This window comes from Phyllopteryx taeniolatus, chromosome 8 (genome assembly GCF_024500385.1).
Source record: "Phyllopteryx taeniolatus isolate TA_2022b chromosome 8, UOR_Ptae_1.2, whole genome shotgun sequence".
NCBI lineage: Eukaryota > Metazoa > Chordata > Actinopteri > Syngnathiformes > Syngnathidae > Phyllopteryx > Phyllopteryx taeniolatus.
This window is the reverse complement of record NC_084509.1, coordinates 19918016-19936977: the sequence shown is the minus strand read 5'-3', so window position 1 is coordinate 19936977 and position 18962 is coordinate 19918016. Positions and strand designations below refer to the sequence as shown.

Below are 18962 nucleotides of genomic sequence, written 5' to 3'. Positions count from 1 at the left end.
TTTGTTCCATTTTTTTGTCATTTTATTTGATAATGCATTTACACATTTAAGTTGCGTCAGTAAAGAAGCTCATTGTCAAAAGTGCAAGGTAGATACTATTCATGAATACATATATTGACAGCACATCTAAAGAGCTTCTTCGTGTCGCATTTAAGGGCCAGAAAGACTTCAGAAGCCACTTCACTCCACCTCGAAATCAACGTGCTACACAGTAAGACGACAAAAACAAGATACACGTCTTGTTAGTTACACACATCAACAATAGACACACGAATGAGGCTGAAGCCAAAGCTAGGTCTGTGTGAATAAATAGTGGCTGAGACTTTGGTCTGATCAGATTCCCATCTGATTGACAACTTTTGAAAAAGTCACAGTATAAAAAGTGTGTGGGAGACTCTCAATGCTCTCTAAGAATGGAAAGTTACTGAAAACATCAAACACATTTAGGTTTAGTTATGTAACAAAAAATTCACATAAAGGGTTTTACACGATTAAAAAGCAATTCATGTTTAATGAGGCTTATTATGGTGCTTAATAAAATAATTTCATGCAGTGATGGGAGAGGTGGGCTACTGGGTGCAGCCTTGGTGAGTATAACTAGTGTTACTGGTGAGGGTGCACAGGTGCCCTCCTTCGACCTCAATGTGGTTGGAACATCTTGGCCAAGTCATCCAGTGCAGATATGAGCTTCTGCTCCTCCAGGGGGGAACTGTGGGTCCAGGCCAGTGGCAGGTGGGTGGCCACCATCCTACGGTCTTTGTGAACACACACATTTTATGGAAACATAAAAAAAAAAAAAGTACTGTATTCCCTCTTAAGAATGGCAGGAGGACATTTATTTACTCAACTGCAAATAGTTAACGATCACATGCACTTTGCATATACATAGCAAAATGCATTAAAAAAATACTGTTGTGCAAAAGGGCAAAAATACAGGAAAGGGGAGGAAAAAAAGATTTCAAAAAGTGAATGATATTCTCAGTGTACATTCATTAAACAAAGGAAAATACTTTTAGGCCAATTCCTACCTAATATGTCAAAAAATATTTTCATTGTGTCTAATGTTTCGTAATATTGTAGTTACTTGAGATGGTTAATTTGGGTCTTTCGTTAGTAGTAAGAAAACCATTAAAATCTGAAAAAAAAAAAAGAAATATTTTTCTAGTTTTAACTGAAGTACTGAAATAAATTACCTATTCCAATTTATTGAGACTGACCTATATAAATGGGAAATGTGCAAGTTTTTATATTAGCCCCCAGGAGTGTCGCACTCCCCAAAAATATTTTTTCAGGGGGGTACAACCAAATCGTTTAGGGGCGGCTTAAGACCAATTTAAAGCCCCACTGAAATAGGTCTAGCAATGCCACTGTAGAGGAGTATGTAAATAGAATTCTATTTGAAACAGCATGCTCAAAATAAAAATGTTATTCTCATCCTTTCTGTTTTTGCAAACGGGCTGTCTCGGGCTAAACAGACAACAATTTCTTGGTTGGGTGGCTGCAAAAATAGGGTTTTTATTTTTAGGGCGGGTGCATCTGATACTGATAGTGCTGTTCCACATCCAGGCAATCATGTTTCTGACAGGAAGCTGTCCACTTTGCAAATAGAAACATTTATAAAGTTTGTGCAGCCACCGGCTGTGCTGAAATGTGGACGAAATCTGGGTAAGGCTTACCGAACCTAACATGATTCCCCAAATTGATCCATACCACTTGGTGAGGTAATTACAGCTACCCAAGTGAAACCACTTATTTCAGATACATTATCTGTAGTAAATTAAAAATTTCAGACCAATTAAGTAAAATTGGATAATTTCCCTCAGCCCACCTGATGATCTCTCACGCAGTGTTTAGTAATCATTGACTTTACTGAATTAAAGAATGATGATGCAAGTTTGGATGCAGCACTTGTTATACTGTTCATTGAAATGTTTTGAAATACTCCAAAATATAAAAAGCTCCGTGCGTGTTCATAGAGGGACTGTATGCTAGCAGTATCTGGCACCAACCAAAAGCTGCTCATGCCAGCTGCAATGGACACACACACACACACACACACACACACACACACACGCACACACACATACACACACACACACACACACACACAGTGAGTGGCATCAGGAACATGGTCGGTTAGTCTTTGTATGTCTTTTGCACGCCACTTGTTCTTTTGTATTTATGTGTTTGACTGTTTGTACCATTCAATTAACGACTGCGAGGGTTCCGGCGACTGTTGCTCTTTAGTCAAGGTACCAAGGTACCAAACTTGTTTAAAAACAAAAAGTTGAACATCAAATCACTGTTTACCCTGATAGAAGTGTCCACTGGGGTTGGCGGTGGCAGCCTCCGACACAGCCAGCCACACCACGGTGTCCGCCCCCTGTTCTGGGGTCCGCAGTTTGTCCTTCATGGAGCGATGGAAGTCAGGCATGGCGTTTGCTACCGCTGATACACACACATAGGGGGAAATGAGTAATGCGAATATAAACACTTAATCAGGCAAATCTATTTACAACCCCAATTCCAATGAAATTGGGACGTTGTGTTAAACATTAATAAAAACAGAATACAATGATTTGCAAGTCATGTTCAACCTATATTTAATTGAATACACTACAAAGACAAGATATTGAATGTTCAAACTGATAAACTTGATTGTTTTGAGTAAATAATCATTAACTTAGAATTTTATGGCTGCAACACGTTCCCAAAAAGCTGGGACAGGGTCATGTTTACCACTGTGTTACATCACCTTTTCTTTTAACAACATTCAATAAACGTTTGGGAACTGAGGACACTAATTGTTGAAGTTTTGTAGGTGGAATTCTTTCCCATTCTTGCTTGATGTACACCTTCAGCTGTTCAACAGTCCGGGGTCTCTGTTGTCGTATTTTACGCTTCATAATGCGCCACACTTTATAAATGGGAGACAGGTCTGGACTGCAGGCAGGCCAGTCTAGTACCCGCACTCTTTTACTACGAACTCACGCTGTTGTAACACGTGCAGAATGTGGTTTGGCGTTGTCTGGCTGAAATAAGCAGGGGCGTCCATGAAAAAGATGTTGCTTGGATGGCAGCATATGTTTCTCCAAAACCTGTATGTACCTTTCAGCATTAATGGTGCCTACACAGATGTGTAAGTTACCCATGCCATTGGCACTAACACAGCCCCATACCATCACAGATGCTGGCTTTGAAACTTTGCATCCATAACAGTCCGGATGGTTCTTTTCCTCTGGCCCGGAGGACACGACGTCCACAATTTCCAAAAACAATTTGAAATGTGGACTCGTCGGACCCTTTTCCACTTAGCATCAGTCCATCTTAGATGAGCTCGAGCCCAGAAAAGCCGGGGGCGTTTTGATAAATGGCTTTTGCTTTGCATAGTAGTTTCAAGTTGCACTATATGCAGTGATTTCTCCAGATTCTCTGAACCGTTTGATGATATTATGGACCGTAGATGGTGAAATCTCTAAATTCCTTGCAATTGTATGTTGAGGAACATTGTCCTTAAACTGTTCGACTATTGACTCACGCACTTGTTCACAAAGAGGTGAACCTTGCCCCATCTTTGCTTGTGAATGACTGAGCAATTCAGGGAAGCTCCTTTAATACCCAATCATGGCACCCACCTGTTCATTAGCATGTTCACCTGTGGGATGTTCCAAACAGGTGTTTGATGAGCATTCCTCAACTTTCTCAGTCTTTTTTGCCACCTGTCCCAGCTTTTTTTGAATGTGTTGCAACCATCAAATTCTAAGTTAATGATTATTTGCTAAAAACAATGAAGTTTATCAGTTTGAACATTGAATATCTTGTCTTTATAGTGTATTGAATTACATATAGGTTGAACATTATTTGCAAATCATTGTATTCTGTTTTTATTTATGTTTAACACAACGTCCCAACTTCATTGGAATTGGGGTTGTAAAATGATGGTTGAAGAAATGAGCATCCTTAGTGGAGATAGAGGTGGTGAGAAGCAGCTGTTACCCCCACTTCTTAAAAAAAGACCACAGTGCAGAACTGAAGAATTATCTTGATGTTTCACAATTCTCCTAATTGGCTTCAACAACAGACAATGGTTGCTAGCACAAACACAGGGAGAAACTCTTGAGATTCTAACTATATAATATTTCGTTACCTTTTCACTCTCATTTTTGTTGCTTCTATCACTCCCCTTTAAAAACTAAAAGCCGAACAGGACAAAAATAAAAAAGAGATTCTGATTTGGGATCTGTTGTTTGTGAAGCATTTGTGGTAACTTCTAGTTCATGGTGCTCCCCAGAGGTGAACCACTGTATAATGAAATAAAATACAATTAAAACAAAGTTATACTGTGCTATTCACCCTTTGATGACCTTTCCTACAAGTTATGATTCTGTTTATCATTTCTGCCCTCTTTGGGATCTCTGGTACCCTCTTGAGTGTCATCACAAGAAAAAGCAAAACAAGTTAATTATTTCGATGCTCAGTGAAGTCTCACAAAATCTGCTAACTTTTTGTATAACATCACACATGATTATGGTTTTATCTAAGTTTAAGTACAGTTTTAGTGACATTTGACTTTGGAGAGTCGACATTTTTTTTTTTTTAGCTGGATCTATCATGATTATAAATTCATAAAATTTACTTAATAGAGTAATAATTTGTTGAGTGCCCTAAAAGAGAAATAGATAACTATGAAATCGTAATGGTGTACCAGGAGTGTCCACCCAGCCGGGATGCATGACAGAGAAGTGAATACTTGGGTGAATCTTTGCAAGTTGCTCCGTCATCACCACCTGCTGCCTCTGCAAGACACACATGCAAACATTACATAGACATGTCTTAAAGAAGTACTCTTAAGACAGTTAGTTGGTGATTCACACATTGGGCCCTATTTTTGTGAATGTAGTGTGAGTGTAAGTCCGGCGTGGAGGGCGGTGCAACTGTGCATCAGGGCTGGGTTAGACCAGTGTTGTGCGGTTCCGAAAGTGGGCAGGCTGCGGCAATGTGGGTGTGTCTACAGCTGACATCATTCGCTGCCAATCAAAGCGGGTCCTCTCATTCCCTTTAAATGTGTTGCAATGACCGTCGCACATGGAGACATCTCTGTGAGACAGAGGACAATGTGTAATCACGGCGATCTCTTGCATGAGGAGCATTGTCACTGTTCTGGCAGGTACGCTCATTAAATACAGAATGAGCTGGTGATAGCTACTGGCTACTATCCGCCAATCTCATTTTCTGTCTGTCTGTGCAATGATCAAATTCACCAAAATCACGTTAGACCAGCAGTCTACCTTGCCCCAAGACCTAGATGTGGTCTGAGCAGGCACAAATTGTCACACGACTGGGCGCATTTCCAAGGACACACCCTCGCTGCGCCATCTTGACACTGACTGGTCTGCCAAATTGGCAAACAAATTGTCCTTGGGCTCGCATGAAAATTTGAATACTCCGGCATTTGCGTCCCACCGCAGATGCGCAGTCTATGAAAATAGATAGTCCATTATCTTCAAGAAACTCTAAGACCCAAAAAGCAAAAACCTCTCTCTCTGGGACATTGTTTCACTTTATGCAGTGGTGAGCCGTCAGGGCCAGCAGGGCCTTCTCTGCTGGCCAAAGCACAATCAGAAGCACTGAACTAAAATTGTATTAATTTATTCCCAACAGTCTATTCTCTTCATTTTGTAGTATTTCTCTTGGCTGCACTGCTTCCAGTACGTGTATGAGGAGGTTGGATTTTTTTGTCCTATCAGATTCCAGCCTCTATGTTCCACCAGGACAATCTAATCTTCCCAGGGCCTTCAGAAACAGTAGGGCTGGATGATGTAAGATATTGTTTTAAATATTAGCAATGGGACTTGTTCATCAATGAATCACATTGCAAATTTGCCTCAAAGGGCCAGGTAGCCGGCCACAATAATCTCAGCATATTTCCTTTCTCAGTTCAAGTCAAGTTCCACGAGCAAAACATATCTGTAGTGATCCGCACACATGAATACATTTAAAAATCAGCATCTCTTCACACAGTTATTTGATAAATATTGATTCTGAACTGCTCCAGATGGTGGCGTATTGTGTGCTGTTGTAATGGTGTGGTTTTTGTGTCGTATTGATGGTTTCTATAATTGTGATATGATAGTGGTTGTATTAAGAGGTGGATTAAGTTGGGTAAATCCCCACTGAGTACCAAATGCACGACCCGCCACTGATGATATGAAATGACCTTGAACAACTGACAATTGACAATCAGTTTTGATTGCCACTGGCAGAAAGGTTTTAATTCATACATGTTCATTATTGTGGTTCTAGTTTGCACATTTTTTAACTGTTCTGCATCATGAGAGCTGTTGCTAACTATTTTTGTTCTCTCATGTACTTATTGAGGTAACCAAATTATTGGATGATTTCAGTTTTTTTTTGGATAGGTTTACAAACACTCATCATACCTTGTGTTGGGCGTAGACCATGGTGCCATCGTAGCGGCCTCTCTCGGACTGCAGGTTCCCTATCCTGAGCTTCTGCACCAACATCCCCCCTGATGAGACAGTGAGCTGCACAAGGAGGAATGAAGCTGCAAATGAGGGTGGACTTGTAAGAGGACCTGATCAGAGATTCTCAAGAACATGTGTTAAGGTCTAATGAAACCAACGTTTAACCGTTTTGCTTCAATTCCAAAAGGCATTGAAGCTAAAGCCGAATTTCCCCCAACTATACATCCAAATAATAAAACAATGACTTGAGCAGGATAAATTGAAGGTTTCGGAACGGCGCAGACAGACGCAAACCCTGAATCCAATGGAAAATATGCGGAGTGACCTGCAGCGGGTTCTGCGCCCAATTTGGGACACTTTTTCAATAGACCAAGTCGAAGATGCACCATGTTGATAAAGGACTGAATGTAATTAAAGGAAAATATATTTCATTCATGTTTTAGGGGTTGCACATTGATGCAGCCAGCCTATTGTACAATTTATTGTTCATATTTTGTCCATGCATTTATCGGCCCATTCAAATCGATAAGCAAATTTGAAAATTGTCAGATCCAGGTACCTTATTTTTTCTCTTTAGTTCACCAAGTTTTTTTTCTTTTTTAAATGAGCATGTCATCAGCATTGTCAGTCAACCCTGCAGATTGAAGACTAACGTGTCTCGGACTCACCACCCTGGGATCTGCACTCTTCTCTAGCAAAGGAATGAGACTCTTGGTGAGAATGTAAACCCCTGCAAAAGAGACAAGGATGAAGTGCTCCACTGCCTTGACAGCAGTTTCCCTTCCAGTTGAAAAACTTCATGTGCGACTCACCGAGGACGTTGGTGGCAAAGCTCTTCTCGAGACCCTCCGCGTTCACATCCCGCTGACTCATGATGCCGCCTGCGTTATTAATCTACACATGATCAATCACAATCAAGAGCTAGTAACACAACACAGATGTGACTATTTTGACAGGGAAATGGGGATATTGACAACAATCATCATCATTTTTCCTCACCAGGACATTCAGAGCCTTGTACTTCCTCTTGAAGGCCTCAGCAAACTCCCAGACCTTCTTGGTCTCAGAGATATCCAGGATGTGCACGTAGATCTCCTGTGGTGATCATTTAGATTCTATATGAAGCTTTTCTGGGTCTTTGGTTTTTTTTTGTAAAATGTCAGGAGAAACATGAGTTCCACTACACTGTACTTTATTTCCTGTTTCCTTGACAAGTTCAGCCCTCGCCTCCTCTGCCTTGTCCTTGTTCCTGCACACCATGTGGATTGTTCCACCTGTAGCAACATAGCAACAGTGTCTTTTAATAAACAACAGTTCAAAATTATAACACATACAAATAGTTTTCCAGTTATTTAAAAATATATTTTTGTCAGATTTCCTAGATAAATTATTGGCATAGTCTTACTTGTCTCTTTGACATCTACCATTTTTTGACAGACTTTATTATGCTATTCACAACAAGTGCAGTCTATCTAATCAAATTACTAATCCTATTTGGCATCTGCATCACATGAAATGTTAAAATTTCTTTAGTAAGAAAGGAAGACGCTGATGTACAACCATAATACTACAGTACTGCAATTTTATATCTCATTGTATAGCTAATGTTCTACTTTTATAGTTGATTAGGAAGCTCTATTCTAGTCTAGATTATGCTAGACGTACCATGATCATTTACACAATGTCGCTAAATTGTCAGACATGGGATATGAATAATTGAACATCCATCCATTTTTTATACTGCTAGTTCTCATTAGGGTCGTGGGTTAGCTGGAGCGTATCGCAGCTGACTTTGGGTGAGTGGCATGGTACATCCTGTGCTGGTCTGCAGTCAATTTAAGTTAATATAATTTTTTAAATGTAAAAAAACAAAACAAAAAAAACAAAAAACTATGAAAATAGTGATTGTTTTCTTTTAGATAATTTCTCAAGGTACCATTCAACATCCATCCATCCATCCATTTTCTGTACTGCTTGTAGCTACAAATTAAAAACAAAACAAAACACAAACTCGAAATTGGGCCAAGGTATGTATAAATAATAGTGGGCTTAACTGTATTGCTTATTATGTTTAGACATACGACTACATTCTACTTCTAGCAGAATTGTATAAATGAAATGTTTATGGATGTTATAAAATTCTCATCATCTAACAACACAATGGTTACTGTGCTGTGGATCCTGTTAATCCTAGAAATGTTCAGAATCATCAAACAATAATGAAACAAAGTGTGTGTGTTCTGCTTGTAGGGAGTCAAAACTCATTTTTGTCATGGGCCACATCATAGTTATAGTTTCACATACATACACATTTATCGTTTCATACATAAATGGCCCTGCATTTGATTGTTTTTATAGATATTTTTAACAACAAATTGAATTTGAAATCAAAAGTCATGCAAAATAGTGACAACCAAATACATAAGTACACAACTATTGTTCAATTTATGTTAAGAAATGATTTGGTGGGGAAAAAATGCTTCTAATATCTGTTAAAAGTGAAGAAATCTTGTGCCAAAATGACTTGAACAAATCACTTCATCGAGAAACATGAAGTAGAGTGTGGGCTCCTGTGGGTCAATCATGAGAAAAAAAAAAACAATGTGTCAGGCTGGGGCCCGAGGCCTTGAGTTTGACACCTGTGCTATATTAGAACAAATGCTGATCGGAGCTTGTACCTCTCCTCGCAATAGCCATAGTCGTGGCCTTCCCGATACCACTGTTGGCTCCAGTTATCATGAAAGAGCGGCCCGCCAAAGACACCTCCAGGTCCTTCTCCATAAAGCGCTTGGAAGCTGACAAGAAGGCGTTCCTGTGGAGAATGAAAAAGGATGTTTCTACTTCGGAGGCCTTTTCCGGGAGCACATCAGCACTCCTTGTATAAACTGGGCTACAGAACTCAGGTGCGATAAGATTTGCATTCAAATCAGTATATCAGCTTGAGCACTTGTCATATTGCATTGAAACTCAGTTGACCTCATGTGACAGTGAGAGAGAAAGTGGACGTGTTCAGGTCAAAGGGGTCACTGGGCAGATTGGCACTGTGTCTCCTCACAGTTTTACTGTACACACGAGTGAGAGATTGTGCCTGGTAGCGGATGTGACAAGAAGAGTTTGAGGGTGACTGACAACAGCATCGGAGTATGTGCACGAAAGTGTGTGTGTGGTAGCCATTGTCCTGGAAGCTATTGTTGAGGAAGGCTGCACAAGGGCGTGTGAGACCGAGGCTAAATACCCGCTCTGTTCAGTGGTGTCATGCAGAGAGCTATTAGTGCAGGCACAGAGCGGGTCGCTCTGTTGGAGAAGCAACAACACAGAACAAAGGGGAGAAGGGAAACAATCACAAAAGCACCTTTTCAGAAAACTCAGCTCTCTGTATACTAATGAGGAAAGGCTCTGATAGGCTGCAATTGGTCTGATGGACACAAATATTGGGACACACACAACAATGTATATACTGTAGGTGAGTCTTAATATTGTGTCAATGAAACGTATGACTGATAAAACACTGAAATCAAGATATAACTGATTTAAAAAAATAAATAATAATTATCAGCACTTTTTAATGTCCCACAACTTTTTGTTCTCGCACCTTCGACAGAAATTAACAGTCCTGTATCTAATTTAAAAATGAGGAAGATACATTCCTACAAAGATGCTTATCTCTTTCCAATCACCTGAAATGTTCCACTTTACAATACACTTTGCGTGCTCCGTTATCACAAAAATGCATTTACAGTCAAAACATTCAAATAGAACAACTATGCAATTTTAACAATCTGACAATTGCGACAAATCATGGCACAAGGGGTGCCTGATGATAGATCTTTATTAATCCTGTGGGAGAAATTATGTTGCCATAGCAGCAATATTCACACATATAGTATTCACTGGTAGGATATTATTGATATATGTTTTGTACTGTATAATCATCGTGAAACAAAAACAAAGAGCAACATTGAGTCGGCATGAAATAACATTGAAATGTAATCTTAAAGAAAGGGAGGAGAGCATCAATCATACCTGGTGAACTCTGTCATCCCCTTGAGGAACCAAGCCAAGTTGCGGTACAGAGACATGGTGGCGCTCTGGGTCTGGAAGCATCAGGACGTTCTCCGCTTTTTGCTCCTCTTTTTAGCTGCGCTCGGACACCACGTGGAGCAGAGCAGCCTGCCGACTGGGCCCACGACGCCTGCGGCCCACTAGTGTCCGGCAGAGGGACAGCATTGCATTCACTCGCTTGCTCCAATTTGCGATCAGCAGAGGTGGCGAATGTCATCAAACTCCTACAGAAATAGAAGTGCAGACTCTGGTAAAAGTAGATGGGCTGATTAAATTCCTCTATTTAAGTAAAAGTACAAAAGCACATAGTCTTTAATGTACTTAAGTTACAAAAGATTTTTTTTCTTGTCCATTGTATACAAAACACGTTTTGAGTGTTTAACTTGCATTTCTCGTACTGAGAAAAAAAAAAACCCAAAAAACGTTATATGTTGTATATTGTTCTTTGTTGGTGTAGCTAGCCTTGGCTAGACTTCTTACGCAATCAAAACAACATGTTCCCATAGCTTTGCTAACATTGTATAGGAACAGTATGTTACTAAACATTTCAAACCACCTGTAAATCAAAATATAGGATATCCATCCATCCATCCATTTTCTGAGCCGCTTCTCCTCACTAGGGTCGCGGGCGTGCTGGAGCCTATCCCAGCTGTCATCGGGCAGGAGGCGGGGTACACCCTGAACTGGTTGCCAGCCAATCGCAGGGCACATAGGAACAAACAACCACACTCACAGTCATGCCTACGGGCAATTTAGAGTCTCCAATTCATGCATGTTTTTGGGATGTGGGAGGAAACCGGAGTACCCGGAGAAAACCCACGCAGGCACGGGGAGAACATGCAAACTCCACACAGGCGGGGCCGGGGATTGAACCCGGGTCCTCAGAACTGTGAGGCTGACGCTCTAACCAGTCGGCCACCGTGCCGCCTATAGGATATCACTATATTAATAATAATAATAATCATTGAATAAAAGGAGCCCTGGTTTTTAAGAATCGCATAAGGATTAAGGATTTGATGCCACTTTTTACAATATGTTGCAAATTGGCCCAAACTTACTTGTTCACAAATCAGTGTAAATCAATAGGAAATGTGTGACTGAAAACTTGACTCTTTGGGAGAAAAATGGTCTGGTTGTGTCCGTGTTGCCCTCCTAAGGCGTGCCAATCCCGTTGCTGCTCTCGGTCCCTGGGTGCCGGGGAGGTGCCTGCTGGCCCTACTCCAGGGGCCTCGCCCTGGTCTCTGGAGTGGAGGACTGGGGGCCGTGCTGCTGTGTCCTCCTCTTCCCTCTCCCCGGGGCGCTCCGCCGTGGTCGTCACTCCTTTCTTGCTCAAGCTGTGTGGGGTCCCCGGCTGACTTGGGGCCTACGTTAGGGTGTGGGTGGTGGGCAGGGGTAGTGGGTTGATTGGGGAATTGGGCTTGGGGTGGCTTGGTCCGGTACCCGTGCCCCTCCCTTTGGGACTGGTCGGGGCGTTTCGGTTGGGCTAGGGGTCCTGGGGAGTGGGTGGTGTCCCCCTAGCTGGGTCCCCCACGTGATAAGCTTGTTGGCTTGGCCCCCCCCCCCCCCCCCCCCCTTCCTCAATGTGCCGGCTCAGCAACTTCGTACACCAGTTGACCAACATGCATGTGATATGGTGCTCATTCACTTCAGTTCCATAGACCCGCTATAGGCTTTAATTGTTTGTGCTGGGACCACTAATAATAACACAGGTTACATTAAAATATCAACTCACGGGTTATCACCACTTATCAGGAGCACTGCCTTCCTCGTTTCCATCCATACATCCATTTTCTGAGCCGCTTCTCCTCACTCGGGTCACGGGCGTGCTGGAGCCTATCCCAGCTATCATCGTGCAGGAGGCGGGGTACACCCTGAACTGGTTGCCAGCCAATCGCAGGGCACATACAAACAAACAATCATTCGCACTCACATTCACACCTACGGGCAATTTAGAGCTTTCAATTAACCTACCATGCATGTTTTTGGGATGTGGGAGGAAACCGGAGTGGCCGGAGAAAACCCACGCAGGCATGGGGAGAACATGCAAACTCCACACAGGCGGGCCGGGGATTGAACCCCGGTCCGCAGAACTGTGAGGCTGAAACTCTAACCAGTCGGATACAAAACTGGGTCAAACAGAAGTAGCTGTCAGAGGGGCCTTTTCTGGACACTCATATGACAAAACCAAGGTGTTTTTATTTTTATTATTATTTTTAATGAAATTCACATTTTATACTAAGTCCATGTTAGCGAGTCACTCTATGGAGGTCTAAATAGCCAAAATACGGGCCCTTTAAAAAACGAGGAGGTGTAGGGATTTGCCAACAGCGTCATTAGAAAACAACAAAAATCATGGACCGCCGCTAAATCCAAGTGATACAAGTGTGGCACAGTGAAATGGAAAGAAGAGTTTTCTGGACTTAGTAATATATCTGCATTATAAATAGACTAAGAAAAAAATGCTGAGTTATCTATTGAAAACGATTTTTTTTCAAATTAGACAGAATTTCGGTGATTTCTTAGCTCGCACAAGACACAATTCCTTCACCCCAATCATTCTTGGAGCCGGCGACAATATCAAACAATTATCTTAAAAAAGGCTATGGATGGAGAGTATCTAAACCTCTTTGAATGTGCTGCTGTTGTTGGTAATGCTCCAATCAATCAATCAATCAATCAATCAATCAATCAATCAATCGGTCAAACAATCAATCAATCAAACAATCAATCTCTCAACCACGGTTGACTCTCTCTATTGACGTCTTTTGACATCATGTTCTCCGTGGAGGCTGAAAAAAGTAACAGGCCTATTTTCAAATGTAGGGAGTAAAAGTAGATCGGGATCAGAAAAATAAATGCTCAAATAAAGTAGAGATACTGCGATTGGCTGACGACCAGTTCAGGGTGTACCCCGCCCCTCGCCCGAAGATAGCTGGGATAGGCTCCCACACGCCCGCGGCCCTCGTGAGGATAAGCGGTACAGAAAATGGATGGATGGATGGAAAGTAGAGATGCCTGAAAAATGTAGCACACTAATGAAGTATTTGTACTTACTTTCCACCACTGCAACATCAGGAACAATTTTATTTGCTCACATGCTCAGTGATACTTACGAAGTAGGTTACGAAAGTGCACAATACCCGCTTCTGCCCCCCGCCTCTCTCTCTCTCTCTCTCTCTCTCTCTCTCTCTCTCTCTCTCTCTACCATTCTGTGTATGTGCTTATGTGTAGGTGTGGCGAAGGTATGATGCACAATATGAGAAGCGGAAGCGCAGCAGGAGCGTTTTAGCTGCCCATAAGGACGTTTCTTACCCCTGTAGTCCCAAGATTTGGAGAGAGATTCTGATACAAAAATGGTGAGTGTTTGCTCTTCAGGTTCTGCTGAGTGCAACAATACAGGTACTCAGTATTTCTTTTAAAGTTTAGGTGGTTTGTGATTATCTGAATTTAACTACTAAATTCAATTTCAATTTTGTTGTACAATATGTAATGACAGTAAAGATTCTTCTCCTAAAAAAAGCTTCAAACATTTACAAAATATGTCTCCTTAGCAAAACTATTCCCAGCTGGGGACAAAATGATTGATACCCTTCTTTGTTACAAAACAAACTTACAAACTTGCTTATCTTGTGGTCGGTGTTTGCAGATGCACCTCAGGGCAAAGTGCCTTCTTTAGTCACACTTTGCATTCATTGTCGTACTTTATTGCCAAATGGTTGCGTTTACTGTTTTGTAGGTCATAGGTCAGCAACAGGTAGTTCACAATGAATAGCATGGAATAATAAGTCTTTTTTTTGTTGTTTTTAGAATCATTCCATTTTACGACATTGCATTCAGTGGTTGAATGTAGCTACTGTATATGTAAATACAGTACTATATCTGCAGTGTAATTCAATGTTTCCAGTCATGTAATATGAAACACACACAACAACAGCAGCTTCCATAGTGTAAAAAGTTGGTCCTCCCTTTTAAGATGTTCACAAGCTACTCATTAACCGCAATTTGTGATTTATATCCCGTGGTTGGTAGAAACACGCTACTTTTTTTTTCTGTTACATTGTACTTGCCAGAGTAGTTTTAACGCGGGATACTTTGCACTTTTCCTTGAGTATTTATGTTATGAAGAAACAGTACAATAATAATAATCATAATAATCTACATGCCATTCGCTACTTTTATTTATCCATTATTACTTATTTATCATTTTTTTCGTGTGCGATCTGTTCAGACTACGATTTCCACATTGGGCGCTGTTTGCTCCAATACAACGGAACTGCAAGAGATGTTTAACTCTAGTTCACCAATCAAACGACACAACACAATCACATGGCCGGACACAGCGTCTTCGATCGGGCGTCGCTGGCATAGCTATAAAAGCTAGATACGCCCGCCCTGCTAGTAGACGTGCGTGCGTAGCGGCCATGTTGGAAAGGTCATCATTCCCGTTGAAGGCAATGGTGCGCGACTGTGTTAACATTTCAGACAACAAAAACAACAGCTTTCATGCATTGTATTATTTGCCTTGCACTGTCTGCCCAAACGTGGATATTCCAGCCCACTTCTAAATTGAGAAAACAGCGGTAAGTTTCAGATCTTTTTGTTGTTGTTGTTTTGGCTGTGCATATTAGCCCACATTAGCCCTCTTTTATGGTCATAAAGTAATGTTTTACTTATTATTAAGTAGGTTTTAACTTAATATTAAGTAAAACATGCATCTTTTGGGGTACGTGCTAATCTTGCTCACGAACATTTGCACACAGACACACACACACACACACACACACACGCACACGCACACACACACAGTACAGATTTACATTTTATTTAGTTATACTTTAGTTTCAGATGTATTTTATTGACGTTCATGCTCTGAGAAATTACTCACCATTTACTCAGTATTTTAGTAGTTTTTTTCACTGAGTACTTTCTTACTCTTACTCAAGTAATTTTTTAGAGGACTACTTTTTACTTTTAGTTGAGTCATATTCCTTTCAAGTAACAGTACTCTTACTTGAGTACAATATTTGGCTACTCTACCCACCTCTGTTTACTTACTATTACTGTTTCAACTCAACAGGGCTTTAATTATAATGTCTGATAAATCTGTGTTTTGATTTTTTGTTTCTTTTATGTCCTCTCCAGATTCGCTTCTTGTTGCTGTTCAGCAAGCAGGGAAAGCTGCGGCTACAGAAGTGGTTCACGCCATTAACAGATCGCGAGAAGAAGAAGGTGATCCGGGACATGATGATGATTGTGTTGGCCCGTAATCCGCCTTCATGCAACTTCCTGCAATGGAGTGACCTCAAGATTGTCTACAAGAGGTCGATGTGCAAAACAAAAATGTAGCAACTGTTGTTTTCACCTTGCATAAAAAAGTACTCTATAATAATGTACTTTATAAAAACATACAGTAATGACATAATTCAAGTCAAGTTTATTAGTATAGCCCTTAATCACAAAAGAGTCTCAAAGAGCTTCACAGGCCCACAGTTGACAAAGATTGACGACATCATTAATTAGAATTAAATAGAATGTATAGAAATTAAGCCGTTTTTGACGCATTTTGTGCTTCAATTCAATCGATTCCTGCTTTTGTGCTTGTCAGAGAAAATAAAGCAAGACATGTTTACTCAGCTTAGTATTAGAATTCTGTGGCTGTTTATTTTGTTGTTGTTTTTTCTTCAAGTAAACCATAAGGCGGTAAATGCATCAGGTAGTACAACAGTATTTTATGTGTTCATCTTAAAAAAGGTCAAATTTTCAAGTCATATTTCTCCATTAGCATATGAAGACTTCTTTCCACAATTGTGCCTGTATATTCACAGTAATATCCTTCACTGCAGGTACGCCAGCCTATATTTCTGCACTGGTCTGGAGGAGCAAGATAATGAGCTGTTGAGCCTCGAAGTGCTGCACAGATATGTTGAACTGCTGGATAAATACTTTGGCAACGTGAGTAGAGGTGAATAACAAGAGTTGCCCCTTATGGAAATAAAGCGTTACGTTAATGCAGGATGCATCTGTTCTATTGTTACGTTGCAGATTGAGCGGTGTATAAAAAAGGCTTTATGTCAAATTCCGCTTTCCTTGTTAAATAGTCTGTTGCATTCAGCTGTAGAAATATAACTTTTCCTCAGACATTGGTTAATATCTTCCAAAGCAGAGTATATGCATAATTTACATACAGTGTGTTTCAGAAAACATCGTGCAAAATTAAAACAAATCCGACAGTAAGCCTGCATTTACACTCCAGATCCAAGTGGCCGATTCTGATTTCATGTCTATATCAGACTTTTTTTCTGCCACAATTGCACGTAAATAACTAGATGGAGCAGTAGCACACAAAAGTAATTGTGTCATTTGTCACATGCTGTGGCTTGGCTGGTTGTTATACAGAGTAAGAGGCTGTTTTCATATAACACTGCCACTTAACAAATGTAAATACCTCCAAGAGGGCAGCTGAACAGCTGATGATGACCGTTTATGCACCCCTGACATTCAGACACGACATCAGTGAGGAAATACATCATGGCCAAATAAGCAGACAATTGGATAGTAATAAACACAAATACATTATTTTATTTGATTAGTAATAACAGTTAGCACATCTGCCTCACAGTTCTGAGGACCCGGGTTCAAATCCGGCCTTGCCTGTGTGGAGTTTGCATGTTCTCTGGGTACTCCGGTTTCCTCCCACATCCCAAAAACATGCACGGTAGGTTGATTAAAGACTCTAAATTGTCCGTAGGTGTGAATGTGAGTGCGAATGGTCGTTGAGCCCTGCGATTGGCTGGCGACCGGTTCAGGGTGTACCCCGCCTCTCGCTCAAAGATAGCTCCAGCACACCCGCGACCATAGTGAGGATCAGCGGTATGGAAAGTGGAAAAATAACACCATCAGGATCGAGTGGCTGGCATGTCTGCCTAACAGTTCTGAGGTTTCGGGTTCAAATCTTGGCTCAGGCCTTCTTGTATGGAGTTTGCATGTTCTCCCTGTGCTAGCATGGGTTTTCCACATTCCATGAACATATATGTTCCTTAAATTGAAGACTCTAAATTTTCCATAGGTGGGAATGTGAGTGATTACATTTTAGAATTAACAACATTTTGGTTAACTTGCTTCTACATACAGGTGTATTAACCATTAGAGAAATATAAACATGTTTTTGTCAATAAAGAGCGGCACTAATTTAGGGCAGCTGTGGCATAATATCTTACATTGGATTGTGGTATAATACATTTATTAAGCACAGTTGTGTACACGGTTAAGTTTCATTCTAATTCGCCTACAGTCCAGTGTGTGGTACTTTGTGTTTTGCCTCATCAGGTGTGTGAGCTGGACATCATTTTCAATTTCGAAAAGGCGTATTACATCTTGGATGAATTCTTGATGGGAGGAGAAATTCTAGAAACCTCCAAAGTGTCCGTGGGTGTCTCTCTGCAGGAGGCCGACGCACTCCAAGAGGTGCAGTAAGCGTTCACACTCCCTCGTGAACGTAGGTTTTGGAGAGAAGTGACTCATGTGAACCTTCAGTGTAACTCTTTTGTGATTGCAGACAATGGAGGAATATATGAGCAAACCTTCTTATTGAGCCAGAATAAGACGGGAACCATTCACATCTCAGGACATCAACCCAAAGGTTTAAATCTGTGCAGTAGTTTTACTTTGTAAAAAATTGCAAAGTCTCTTGCTGTAAATTTCCTTACTTTTTTACTGCAGATACGCTCTTTGAAACATCTCCCATTTAGTTTTAAATGCACCCAAACCGTGTTTCCTTTCTGAGTATTATACACAGTCACAATGAGAATATATATATTTTTGTCTTTACAAACTGCCTTTTGGTTGTTTATTTTTTCTTCTTGAGTGGGATAAAACATTAGAAACAAACTACATCCACAATAATCAACATACCTGTGTTTTACATTGATGTGGGGTGCAGTGGTTAGCTCTCCTCTCTCACAGTCCTACCACATTCCCAAAACATGCTTGTTCGGTTAATTGAAGACTCTAAACTGTCCATAGGCGTGAAAGTATGAATAGTTGTTATTACTTTATGTGCCCTGCGAGTGGCTGGGTTGTACCCTGCCCAAAGTCAGCTGGGATGGGCTTGGGCTCCAACTTACCTACGATACTAAGACAAGGGAGGACAAGTGGTGTAAATATAAACATACCTCACTGACAGTGTCAATCAAAACAGATAGAGATACAGACATGTGTGTATATGCAGTTACTTAATTCTGTGGCTGTGAGTGTATTTTAGAGTTGCAAGTAAATGCTGCATTTATATGTACCTCCCAAGTCTTACACAGATTAATTCCAGTGTATTCTGCCAGTATCTGAGTTTTTTTCTTCGAACCCCAATTCCAGTAAAGTTGGGACATTGTGTAAAACATAAATAAAAACAGAATACAATGA

The 18962-nt window shown here is 40.9% G+C and overlaps 2 protein-coding genes across 3 annotated transcripts; one reads left to right on the top strand and one right to left on the bottom strand.

The window, feature by feature from the left end:
- Nucleotides 1-15: 15 nt before the first annotated feature.
- dhrs12la (dehydrogenase/reductase 12-like a) lies at nt 16-10667 on the bottom strand. The gene is made up of 10 exons (XM_061781623.1): nt 10509-10667; nt 9164-9297; nt 7677-7759; nt 7485-7580; nt 7298-7379; nt 7154-7215; nt 6441-6545; nt 4706-4796; nt 2311-2448; nt 16-755 (listed from the first exon to the last, which is right to left on the bottom strand). Exons 1-10 carry the CDS (start codon nt 10562-10564, stop codon nt 640-642), a joined length of 963 nt encoding a protein of 320 aa, XP_061637607.1. The 5' UTR covers nt 10565-10667; the 3' UTR covers nt 16-639.
- Nucleotides 10668-13764: 3097 nt separating this feature from the next.
- On the top strand, nt 13765-18962 carry ap1s3a (adaptor related protein complex 1 subunit sigma 3a). 2 transcript variants are annotated; one of them, XM_061782783.1, is made up of 5 exons: nt 13765-13903; nt 15690-15868; nt 16391-16499; nt 17874-18011; nt 18103-18962. In XM_061782783.1, exons 1-5 carry the CDS (start codon nt 13901-13903, stop codon nt 18136-18138), a joined length of 465 nt encoding a protein of 154 aa, XP_061638767.1. In that variant the 5' UTR covers nt 13765-13900; the 3' UTR covers nt 18139-18962. The 2 variants fall into 2 exon arrangements, with proteins under 2 accessions (XP_061638767.1, XP_061638765.1); XM_061782781.1 differs by having other exon boundaries at nt 15690-15889.